General features: G+C 30.8%; 1 protein-coding gene across 1 annotated transcript; it reads right to left on the bottom strand.

Moving 5' to 3' along the window:
- Nucleotides 1–8,159: 8,159 nt before the first annotated feature.
- Nucleotides 8,160–11,381, bottom strand: LOC119672827. Its single transcript, XM_038083972.1, has 4 exons — nt 11,205–11,381; nt 10,977–11,090; nt 9,757–9,882; nt 8,160–8,449 (listed from the first exon to the last, which is right to left on the bottom strand). The coding sequence occupies exons 1-4, from the start codon at nt 11,269–11,271 to the stop codon at nt 8,205–8,207; spliced, it is 552 nt and encodes a 183-aa protein (XP_037939900.1). The 5' UTR covers nt 11,272–11,381; the 3' UTR covers nt 8,160–8,204.
- Between the last annotated feature and the right edge of the window lie 988 nt (nt 11,382–12,369).

Raw genomic sequence — 12,369 nt, 5'->3', positions numbered from 1 at the left:
TCATATAAAATAACAAGTAATTTGTTTATGAAACTAAACAGTTTATGTATTTCGAAATACTAATCAATTGGAATTCATTATTTTATCAGGTCATAGAAGGCTACACCTTTAATTTTTCAATAGAAATGAATTGGTAATAGGTTGCTGTTTTTCATATCATTTCGCTATATATTACGTTACGTCGTGAATTAGTATACTATAAGATTAATTAAGCATTCACATACAATTTATAAAGATGATGCTAACGGAACACTATTGTAAGAAATAATCTCCTTCTTCTCTGTTACTATGGCATTTAGTGTGATATATTAATACATATATATATATATATAAGTTTTTTTCAAAAATAAATTAAATGATTATTTTTCTGTAATAAATTAGAAAACATTGTAAAACGTTATCTAAGCCGCCTTCGAACCAGCTATTGACGACTGGATTCAATATAAATCAATTAGTAAATAGCGCAACAGCGATGAGTACGAGCACATAAAATTATTATCACCTAAAATTTATGGGAAACCTTTTTCTTATAATTTTTCGTAACCAGGACTGTAGATTAGAAATTGCTTCGACCACTGGTCACATTATTTGCATCATATGTATCAGTTAAAATATATATGTAGATGTTATTTTAAAGTTATTAAAATATTCAATCCATTGCACATACGCCGCAATAAATATTTCATTATTGTTTAAAAGTATTTGTTAATTAGTGTTAATTTAGGCACCTACACTTGTACAAATGACTATTATTTCATTGTAAATTAGTATTTGTTTAGACAGATATGCTTTAATAAAATACCCCAACAAAATGTATATAAACCAATAGACTAATAGATAGATAGTAGATAGATAGATGCAAGTTATATATGTTATCATTTTATACAATCTCGTTAGTTTTGGGTTCGTTGGTAGCAGCTTGTGTTCACTTTGTTTAGAGGACGGTGAAATATTGACACCATGGAAGATTTTTTATGCTTTTGTTTCGCTTTCGTAGGACTCAGATTTATAGTTCTGAAGTTGGTTATTGTAGATTGCTCGTGTATCAGTTTCTTGTATTAAATGTTCTCTATTTCATTAAAACATACCAGGTGCTAAGATTATTTGATGTTTCCTGTAGTATTTTAATAATCTGTAAATGAAAGATATATCTTACGTTTATTTGAGTACTATATCAACGTAACAAGTTCACTTTAGTCGTCGATATAGAGTTAGAGAGTTTAAGTTTTTTTAAGACATTGACTACGCTTAAGACTCTCGTCAGACGTTGTAAGTAGCTTTCACATCAGCTCCTTACTTGTTCCAAATATTTTCCGTTTAATCAGAACATGCTAGGATTTAAGATTATCTAACAATATCTGAAATTTTTTTACAATTTATTGTGAACGAAAAATATAACTCATGTTGAGTACAATATCCATTTATTCCAGACAAAAAAGAGTTTTTAATTTCTAGCTTACTTACTAGCTTCATTATATCGGATTGAGATTAGCAGTACAATGGACCTTCATGGCCGTAGTACTGTGTTTCTATTTTCAAAAAGTGTTTTTAATGGATTAAAGTTTCTTTAGTGCTGGCTTTCATTGTCTTTCACATGCTGAAGGAAAAAAAATAACAAAAAAATGAGGAACGGAGAATTTGTTGCATTAAGTCAATGTTTAATAAATTATTCAAAAAATTCAAGATTTTTTCCTTAAGTGCCAATAAGACATAAAACAAATTTGAATTCATTAAAGAAAGAACGTTGTCGTAAAGTTAATCAAAGTGCACTAAAAATCATAATCACAAAGATTAAAAAAAATATTCAGCAAATATTTTAATACGAAAAGCATCAGAAATAAAAATTGCGACATTTGTAGAGAAAATTTGTATCCAACGCCAGCTGTGCCACCAACAATCGATACAGTAGAAACCCACGATTCGGCGACAGAGCTGAGATAGCAGCTCTGAAAGAAAAAATACTTAAAACTAATTAGTCGTCATCAACAGCAAAATGTTTCCCATTGCAATAAGAAGAAGAAGAAAAGTAAAATTTGCGAATTATGCAAGAAGAAATATAAAAACGTTACTAAAACAACAGCTGCGACAGCAGTAAAATGTACAACAGCAACATTTGTAGCAACGCCAACAACTTTTGTTTCATGTTTCTGCAATTTTCTGGTGTTTTTGGTCTTTAGGCTCCGAAATTGTGAGCATAGAGCAGCGCAGCATAGCACAGTATAGCACAGTATAGCAGAGCACAGCAATGGCTCAGATAAAAGCTTTTCCATGTCATCATCGTTTGAATAACCTTTTTTTAACAATTTTATGTTTTTCAAATATTCTATTTTGATTTAAATACAATAGCGAAAGGCGAAAAGAACCTAGACAACGGGCCATGCCATGCTACGGGCCCGTATTTGGTAGTCAAGTTGAGCTGTAGACGAACAGTTCAAAAACTGTTGCAGGATATTAGGAAGTAACATTTCGGTTGTTGGTTGCTGGTTGTTAGTCATTTCAGTGATTGTTGTGGTGGTGGCGGCGGCATTGGTATTGCCTTAAAATTAAAACTGCGCCCAAACAGAGCAGAAGTTGTTCAAATTAAATGCATAAGTTGAAGCACATAAATCATAAAAAACGCTGTTATGGTAGTGAAAGAGTACGGACGGGGTTAACCACCGTTCACAGTCGTTCAAAATTAAAATAACAACAACTGCTTTAATGAAACTTTAAAGACAGCCCGGCACTTTATGATTTAATTAGGAATTCCTGATTAGAACTATTAAAGCAACAATGTAACAAGCAGGTTTCGCAAACACACGTAGTGTTGGAACCGCCTACGTAATCAACTTAAATAAATCCTTTTATAAATAACCAAGAGCGACTTAATTTTCAGCCACTTTATTAGCAGACAATTAAAGTTGGTGTACTGGCAAGTGTAGCGTGTCGAAACGGAATTGCTGGTAATAGCCAAGGAGCACTAATAAGAACTCACACTCACACAAAGTAAACAAAAAATTAGTAAATATCTAACAAATTAGATTGCTTTGCAGTTGAATTAGTACTCAGTACCCTCGAGCGAAATACTACCAGCAAGACAGGCACAAAAACTTACGTCACAGCGATACAATACACCCACTTGCCCCGGTACGTAAATAAATGCCTAAATTACTTGTAGCCTTAGCCGCACTAAAAGTGAGAACTCTTCACTAAAGATTTTCCATAAACACGCCCAATGGCCAAATTTGTAGCTGCGTGTTTGCATAGGCCGAGAAAGTAACAGCTCAACTTCCGCTTCAACAATTTGCTCGGTTCAAAGTTTTTTGACATAAATGCAAAAATAAATTACAAATATTATGACCAAGTAAGAATTATGCTGTCCTTCTTAAAAAAGTAGCATAAAAATAAAATAATAAAATAAATTATTGCCAGAGCCAGTATTTTGTGTGTTTTGCTCGAAGGTGAATGCTTTCTGGTAATTCCCGTGCAAAGCAGCTCAACACATTTGACAAAAAGTGAAATGTGGATCGAATGCTTGAAGTGCGTATAAAATAAATTGTTTGCAAAATTTTTTACAATTGACAAACTTGCACTGAAGCGCACTGACTTGTAAAAAATAAAAACAGCAAGTGCAGATAGCAGAAACCACCGCCCTCAACTTCACACGCACAGACTTTGTGAGTTTAGTCAAGGATATCAGTCTTCATTACATGCCTGAATGCTTCAAAGCCAGTAGATAGAATAATTGAATAGCCTCAGGCGGGTGCTGTCAAAAATGTTAGCTCTGCGTTCTAAGAAGCCACTGGGTAATTTGTCTTGAACAGGTTCCTTTATGCCTTTTCGAAATATGTTACCGAGTTATCATTTTGAATAATCTTCAGGACATGTTTGTAAAATATTTTGTATATGTTTGCAATCCTAGCACTATTTAAGATTAATAAAATTTATTTATCATAACTTAGTCAAAAACTCTTTATATCCGAGATTTTATATATAAACACATTGATATAAAAATCGAGTGGCCAGCAATAAATAAGTATCAGCGATGTTTCTTTTCAAGTCAATGCTAATAAAAAGGAGGAGGAATCATGAAAACCATTTTAATAATCAAATATTTTATAATCTATAATTCTCACCCCTGGTAAAATAATTGGTTGAAACAAATCTCATGCCTGGTGAGGTCAGATCCATATTAAAAACATCGACTTCAATAATTAAATTCCGTGAATTAGCACCCATAATTCTTACCCCTGGAAAGAATTTAATGCCCAGTAACCTATGATCCATCCTAAAAAAATCGAGCTCCACGGTTAATTGAATATGGAGTATCCTTAAACGCAGTTTACAACTCGAACAACAACCTTTCTTTGCTCCCTGAAGATTTTCAATAAAGAGAAATCCATTTCATGGCTTTGATTTGGTAGCAGTAATGAACATCAAACGAAATTGTCACAGAAGGCAATATATGTTTAATTTAAGATTACCATATTAGATCATTTAGTAAATCTTGAATGTGTCTTAACTCTGAGAACTCGCTACAAAAGTGATGAAGTAGATTTATATTTATTGGAAATCTTCAGGGAGCAAAAAAAGATTGGAGAAAGATTCAGGAAAAAGAAAGAACTTGCTACAAAAGTGATGATTCAGTAGTAGATACTTTTGTTACACTACTAGCAGACGAAATTGACATAAGGTCTGAAGGCACTATAGACAAAAGAGTAAAGAAATTGCTAGATATATGACTTCAGCATGGATTCATAACACAATGGTATCGTATATTTTTGTTAAAACATTTTTAAAACTCTCACTTTAAGTTAAATGGAAATTGGGTCAAGAAGTTTTTAGCGATAAAGTCGTTAGAATAGTATTATGGTATAGAAAAACTTGCTAGCTCCTATGTTGACGTGCTTCTAAAACCGCTAGAATGAAATTTTGCTTCTCCTTAAGTTTCTTTACACCTGATTAGGTTTTAAAGTCTCGGCTTATATTGATATAGTGAAGGAATAATAGGGTGTTAACATTATTTGAAAGAATTTAAGTTTGAAACTATTGGATTATATTGATGATATAGCATTGGATAATATGGTCCTAAATTTGTAACCTGCAGATATTGAATGGAAAGTACATTAAATTAAAAAAAGGAAATGGTCCAGATCGGTTAATACTGATTGACAGCAAAATGACTGTTAATATTCAACGTTTGTTTTCTTCTGTATTCATTACTGAGTTTGGGAGATTAAAACTTCGACCTAAAGCTCTACTGGAAATATTTCAAAATATTTCTCTGAGTCCAATATCCTGTTCAAACTCTAGTATCAAACTCTCTTCACTGAGTACTATTTCTTCCGACAGAAGATTACTACCTAAATAGCTCTTTTTTTTATCTGACTTGTTTCTTATGAAAACGGATCTGCTATTAAAAACTGTGTACCATAATTTAGCTTATAAAAAACTAAATATATGTAGAATAAATATTTGCTTATATTATAATATAAATAACTTTTAGGAAAGATAATTAATACATAGTCAGAATAATAAATACTATCAAATTTATATGGATATCCATATTTATTATATTTATAACAGCATAAATATTGCAGATATGTGCTACATTTTAGCACCACAATATAGTGACAGTTATGATTGTATTGATTTTTGAAATTACTATAGTTAATAATTCAATTAAATTGGTAGAAGTCAAATCAAAGTCTATGAATGTTTTTCAAAGTAATATCTGTATTTCATCTCTTATTATAGTTTTCTTTAAGTATTAATATATATAATATGTATATTGAATCTTTAACTGTAATTCAATAAAATAAGTTATAAAGGTTTTATCTTATGAATTCATTGTAATTGCATAAATCGTAGTCAACACAAAGCTTTTTTTTAGTAAATGTCTCAATGAATTCTTTAAATTTGCGTGTCGGAACACCTAAGCCACATGTGTCATCTCACGGTAACCATATCTCCATAACATCACACTTCATCGAGATCCAGTAAAAGTAAATCGAATGACATAACACGAAGATTTGTGTTAGAAAACACACAAAATATTTTTCCACGGTTTAGTTTTTGTACTAGGAATGTTGGAGGAACTGCAATGCAGTGTAAGGTAAATGTGAGTATTTTAGGCCGAACTGATAACGTCGCCATATTTTGCTTGCAAGCAAACATTATTAAGTAAAATTGCAGTTTTATGCAAATTTTTAAAAGGAAAAATTTTTACTTTGTGCCAATGAAGATAGCAGTAACTGCACTCATAGTTAAAGTTTGCAACAAATATGCAACTGCAACAGTTCAGAGATAATTTAACAACCCGACGTAGGAACTGTGAAAAAGTTAAAGGCGTTTGATTTCAATTAAGTTTCAAATATAATACTTAAATTTTGGGAAAATAAAGTTTTTTTTATCACTTTTTGTTAGTACTTTTATTTGAATTATCCATAAAGCAATGTAGATGTGAAAATATATCGATATTCTTTTTTGGAATCCAACTTATAAAGGTCATATGAGCTCCAAGTGCTACCACTCGATGTTACTGTCAACCCTAATTTCTCAACAAGGCTTTAACTACATTATTGATAAGACTTAAAATAGTAGCCATTTCGCTAATTAACAGAATATCTACCATTTGATAGGAGCCAATAAAGTAACTTATTTTTGGTGCTTATAAAAATCATTATTATAAAATCATTATCACAGGTAATAAAATTGAGACTTTGAGGGCATGTCCCTTGATGTCAAAAATAAATAACCTTATTAGAGCAATATCCACCAATTATAGGATACTCACCACTTGATACGAACCCAAAAAATTAAATTTTTACATATTGTCTTTTTATAGTGCTTGCCAAAAAGTTATCATCGGTGCTAATCTGACTGATGGTTGGTAGCTCCTAACAGTTATTAGATTCCAGATTTGCTAGTGGAGTTTCGTGAATTTACATGCTGTTCAAAATGTATAGACTGGAACTCGAGAACCTTTCCTCCTACTAGAACCAAAAATTGAGCAAAACAACAATCAAGAAGTGTTATAATATGCAGAATTCCTCTAAAAACATGTGTTAAAATACAAAAAGTATAATGCGTGGAAATGGTCTTTGCAATAAAATTAAGGAATTAATGGTGGTGCTAAAAAGCATTTCGCTGCTCTGTTGAAGCACTTTTCTTACTGATACATTGTTTTTCTATATGAATACTGTTTCCGTTTTATATAGTATGATTAATTTTAATATAGTATTACCAATGGGTGTTTATTAATAGTAAATTCTGTTATGTTAACATTATTGAACTGGCTAAGAAAATCCTTCTAAAAGAAGTTGGGTTTAATATATACATTGAACAAACATAAATAAGATTAGGTTTTGCAAATGTAATTTTTGTATGTTAGTGAAGAAGAAATATATTCTATGTAAGATGTATCCAGGAATTATTTGTTGAAAAATATTTGCAAATGATATCGCCATAGTTTTGTTGTTATAGGCGACCTGTACTAAATTAATATGCTAGTTCTGAACGAAATAAACTTCTTAGTATATTTATATGAAATATTTATTCTATTTAGAATATTAAATAAAAAAGGTTCAAACTTTCAATAGTATTCTGGCCAAATACAATTAGCAACCGCTCTGGCAAATGTGTAATCAAAAATAAATAAAATACTGCATAATAAGAAGACGATAAAGATGGATTGAGCACACACTCCGTAAAAACCCATTGATATATCAAGAGCCGCATTAGAACAGATTCCACCGTTTTCTAGGTAAACTAAAAATTGGGGGATCACGTAACATATGGAGAAGGTCAGTGTTAGTAGAGCTTGACTCTACAGGACTAAACTGGTTACAATTAAAAATAATATCTCTAAATAGAATAAGATATCATAATTGAACTGAAACCTTCTGGATCTAAGTAGAAAGAATAAAGGGAAAAACAAGTCAATGCACCCATAAATTTTAAACAAAAAGCGACTAGTCCCAAAACAGTGAACTACAACTACAACAAAAATGGAAAATAAAAGCCTTATAAAAAATTTATTTTATTTATGTGACAATAATTCAAAAAATTTGTTTTGTTGTTAACAACAACCGACTTTTTATTAAAATTTATTTTCTATTCAAATAGTTTACAAAGTTCAACTAAAATAATAAAACATTCGATATTATTTAACACTTGCACAAAAATTTAAACTGAGTTTTTCATTTGCATTTACTTCTAATCTGTCAGATTATGATGAAAATACGGTAAAGTACATTGGTTACGATAAGACACGTTAGCATGGCACTCCATTTGCACTCACCAGCCTTAAGGATCGAGAACGCATAATTGCAAGGTGTCTTGCCTACCTCGGAATCACAAGGACATACTTCTGCTACTGCACCCGCACCGAAGTTGCCTTTGTAACAGCCGGTTTCTTTATCAAGTTTTTCGTTGTGATCAATGCCACAGCCGTATATGATTACTTGTGCTGTAGTATAAAATAGAATAGTATGATGAATAAATTAGATGCATTGCTAATAAATATATTTGATTAATTATTTCAAAGAGCACTTCTGTTTCGTTGATGAATGACAGAACGAGAGCAGGGCTCTCATTTGACAGGTCACTATGCCCAGAGCCAAAAACAAAAGGACTAAACAAAGAGCTACGAAAGAAAAGACAAGAGGAAAAATAAACAAGTTACTTTACGTCGAGTTGATAAGTTTCTCTAATAAGGGAGAGCATGAACATTATGTTCACATCATAATCCAACAGTCATAGCGTGGTTCTCTCTAATGCTGAACAATAACAGAAAATATGCTCCGAGTTGTCCACATTTTTAATAGTTCGCTGTCATATCGGTTCTGTGATAACTCCAGCCGTAGCCATGTGTTGTCAACTAGTTCTGTGTCACTTGACTTCACCGATCAGTATTTTGGAGTCCTTTCTCTTTCGTTGTGAGAGAAATTTTGATATTTTGTCACAAGAGTACATTTTTGTTAATTTTCTCTTGTAAACATAGCTCAGAAACTCATTGACCTCACAATGGACTCCCAGCAAAGCCCTCATTGACCATGTAATCAGCTTATTTATTCCCTACGCTACCGCAGTGTCCTATTACGCATATAAAAAGTAGTTTATTATGTTCTCAAGATAGATGGCAGGATTAACAAGAACTTTTAGTGCAGCTTGACTTTTACAACAAACGCACTTTTTCTATATAATTAGCAAACCGGATTCTTTTACCAAGAACAAGGTCGCCATACTTCCAATAGGAAAAGAATATTAGATTTATCATGGTGATTAACGGTAATACAAAGTATATGTCGGTTATAGACAGAACAGGAGTTATTCGAACGGCCATCTGTTTGCTGATAAATCCTACAAAACCAACACTCTGCATGTTGCGCATCAAAGCTATAATTTTCTCATTTCTATATGAGGAAAAAGTATATACGTTATCACAGATTAAGAAGCGTTCTAGTAAAGTAATATCTTTGATCTTATATGAGTTGATGCTGTCTACCGCATTTAATTAAACCAAAAGAGATTTTTTACTACATTAATATTGTTCACCGAATTGATATGCGGTTCGGCCATGTCGTGACTAGGGTAGGCAATACTCCATTAAAAAAATTTTTTGAAGTGACAGTCAGAGAAATAAGTTATTTTGAAAAGACTATGTATCTTGTGTAGTAATTAGACTGAATGAACACTAATCGAACTATTTTTTATTTGGAAACCTTAGTAAACAACTAAATATGAATAATTATATAAAAATTAATTTAAATTTACCTTCTTCGTTTTTATAAATTGTACTTTTAGTACATGTCATACCAGACGTCATGGGACACGAAATTGAACCTCGATTATGTTTATAAGCATCCCATAAATCATCTGTATCTGGGGGCTCATCATTGTCTAAGAAAAATAAAATAAAATACTTTTTTAATATGTAATTAAATCTTAATTAAATTAAACTATTAGTCAAATAGAAATTGTCGTTAAGTAACTAATAAATAAAATTATTAATTATTAATATGGAGTACATAATTTTATTTATAATTATTATTAACATAGTATTTTTATATATTGAATTAGTAAAAAATATGTCTAAAAAAGCAATGAAAACTTGTCTTTTGTTTCATTATTTATATAAGATTATTTAACGAAATTTTTAATACATAAAGCCAGACTATTAACATTTATATTGAGAAAAAAAACATATTTTTGTAGAGTCTTGTTGTTGTTGTTGTGTGGTATGGTGCTGTTGCATATTTTTACTTTTTTATGGTTGGGGGCTTATCCCTACCTCACACTAAGCTTTAACTATACTAGAATTATTATCATTTATTTATCTTTTAACTGATGACGGACCGTAGATCAGCATATCTTCCTGTGCGTCCTGAGATGGATTTAAGGTTTGTTAGGATGAGGTTAAGCAAAAAGTATCGACTTTTGTGAATAATTTTAGGGCCCTGTCCTTGATATATTTTTTCACTGCGTCTACCCTTTGATCTCTATGCATATCTGTTGTCCTAATGTACCAAGGAATCTTAATTAGTCCTTTTAAAACCAGATTTTGTGTTATCTGTAATTGCTTTATGGCAGTATTTGACGCTTTGCTGTATGTTACACATCCGTACAGTAATGCTAATTATTTCTTTAAAAAATTACAAAAGAAGATTTATATTGTAAATTATTGACAATTGTTTTGTATGAACAAAGCATACATAAAATATTGTTTCAATATATCGGCTTGGAGTAGTCGTTCAATATTTCTGTAACCCGATAACAATTATATAGTGGACTCTTGTTGTGTATAACCATTTTTATTGCTCTAATATTTAACAATCCCCAACAGAAGATATATTCTCTAATAATAAACTACAATACAATTTATTTTCATACTAAGTGTCATTCTCAGATAATTATTTCTAAGATTAATAATGTTCCAAATTTAGAACAACCTATAAAGCATTTATTATTTTATGATGACTTAATTATTCACATACCAGTTATTATTATAGGGTCCTCACAAACTAGCCGATAACTTGGAGCTTTCTCGCATGTATTTTTAGATTTATCCTTTAGATCCCTGTACCAAGTTAATTTAAAACAAGCGGGATCTGGTAAATAAGTTATAACGATCGTTATTATGATTAAATGTAAAAGATTATTATATTATGGTATTTCTATACAAATAATTTAACATTTCCATATTAACAATGTATACAACTTACCCATCGCTTGCAGACCAATAAACCCGTGACACAACAAGTAACTCAGAAACAGTATTTTATACATCATCTATATTTCACTTTGATGGTAATTGAAGAAGGATTTAATATAATTTTTCTAGCTCTAAAGATACTTTCACAATAAAAAAATTCCAATTTTGAACTTTACTTCTTCTTACACAAACAATGACAATAACTATAAAATTCTCGATCTAAATGAAATTTATATTTCTTTTTCAGTTTCAAATCTGACAACAATTTTACAACTAACTCAAAAAATAGTTCAAAAAAAATTTAAACTTTACTTCGATATTTAATAAAGATATTTTGTTTGATTGCAATATTGATTTTTTAAATGATTTTTGACATATGATTGCAATATTCATTGAAATTTCCAATGAAAGTTGCCAATAATTCGCTTATTGCGTTGGCAACACTTTTTTCTTTTCTGGCTGATGTGTTTGACCAGTATACCTATACTGGCCGAGGTAGAGAAAATAGTGTAGTGTTGTTTTGAGTACATTTCGGCCAGTATAGGCCAGCAACTTGCTGTTTTTTGTCACACGTTAAAATAAAAATTAAAAAAAAATGGAACAAAAAAAACTCGGTAGAAATATGTGATCTTTTCAAATAGAAAAACGTTAATATAATTACCCAGTTCCACTTCTTGATTCTTGATTCTTCTTCTTGAGTTAGTGCTATTACGCACTATACTATACTATTACTCTATAATGGCTAAGGAGCTTATCTCTACCGGGGTTAAGCTATCAACTATCAACGCTATCAACTTTAGTGAATGATTTTTGAGCTCTGTCTCTGATATATTTTTTCACTGAGTCAATCCTAAGATCTCTATGTATGTTTGTTGATCTAATATACCATGGAATCTTACACACTCTTCTTAAAGCCAGGTTTTGTGCTATCTGAAATTGCTTTAGTTCCACTAGATTTACAGAATATAATTGCTGGGATATTAGTCTGTTGTGATTACAATAACCAAATAGCTTTTATTAATAAAAAACAGTATTTATTGCAACACAAACTTTTATTATTTTAATACAACTTTAGAAACATTAACTAATTGACTGACTGACCAACTGACTGAAAAAATCTGAATAAATATTTTTAAATAAAATATTTTTAAATATCAGAGAATCTGACAATTTTA

This window comes from Teleopsis dalmanni, chromosome 1, assembly GCF_002237135.1.
Source record: "Teleopsis dalmanni isolate 2A chromosome 1, ASM223713v2, whole genome shotgun sequence".
NCBI classification, from domain to species: Eukaryota; Metazoa; Arthropoda; class Insecta; order Diptera; family Diopsidae; genus Teleopsis; species Teleopsis dalmanni.
Note: the sequence above shows the minus strand (reverse complement) of the source record. Positions and strands in the feature narration are given on the sequence as shown.

Excerpts from the sequence above, each read along its gene's own strand:
- LOC119672827 (XM_038083972.1), bottom strand. The coding sequence starts at position 11,271 with ATGATGTATAAAATACTGTTTCTGAGTTACTTGTTGTGTCACGGGTTT. Across the intron at positions 9,883-10,976 it reads GGACCCTATAATAATAACTG|ACAATGATGAGCCCCCAGAT; the intron begins GTATGTGAATAA and ends TATTTTTCTTAG. Across the intron at positions 8,450-9,756 it reads AATTTATAAAAACGAAGAAG|CACAAGTAATCATATACGGC; the intron begins GTAAATTTAAAT and ends TTTATACTACAG.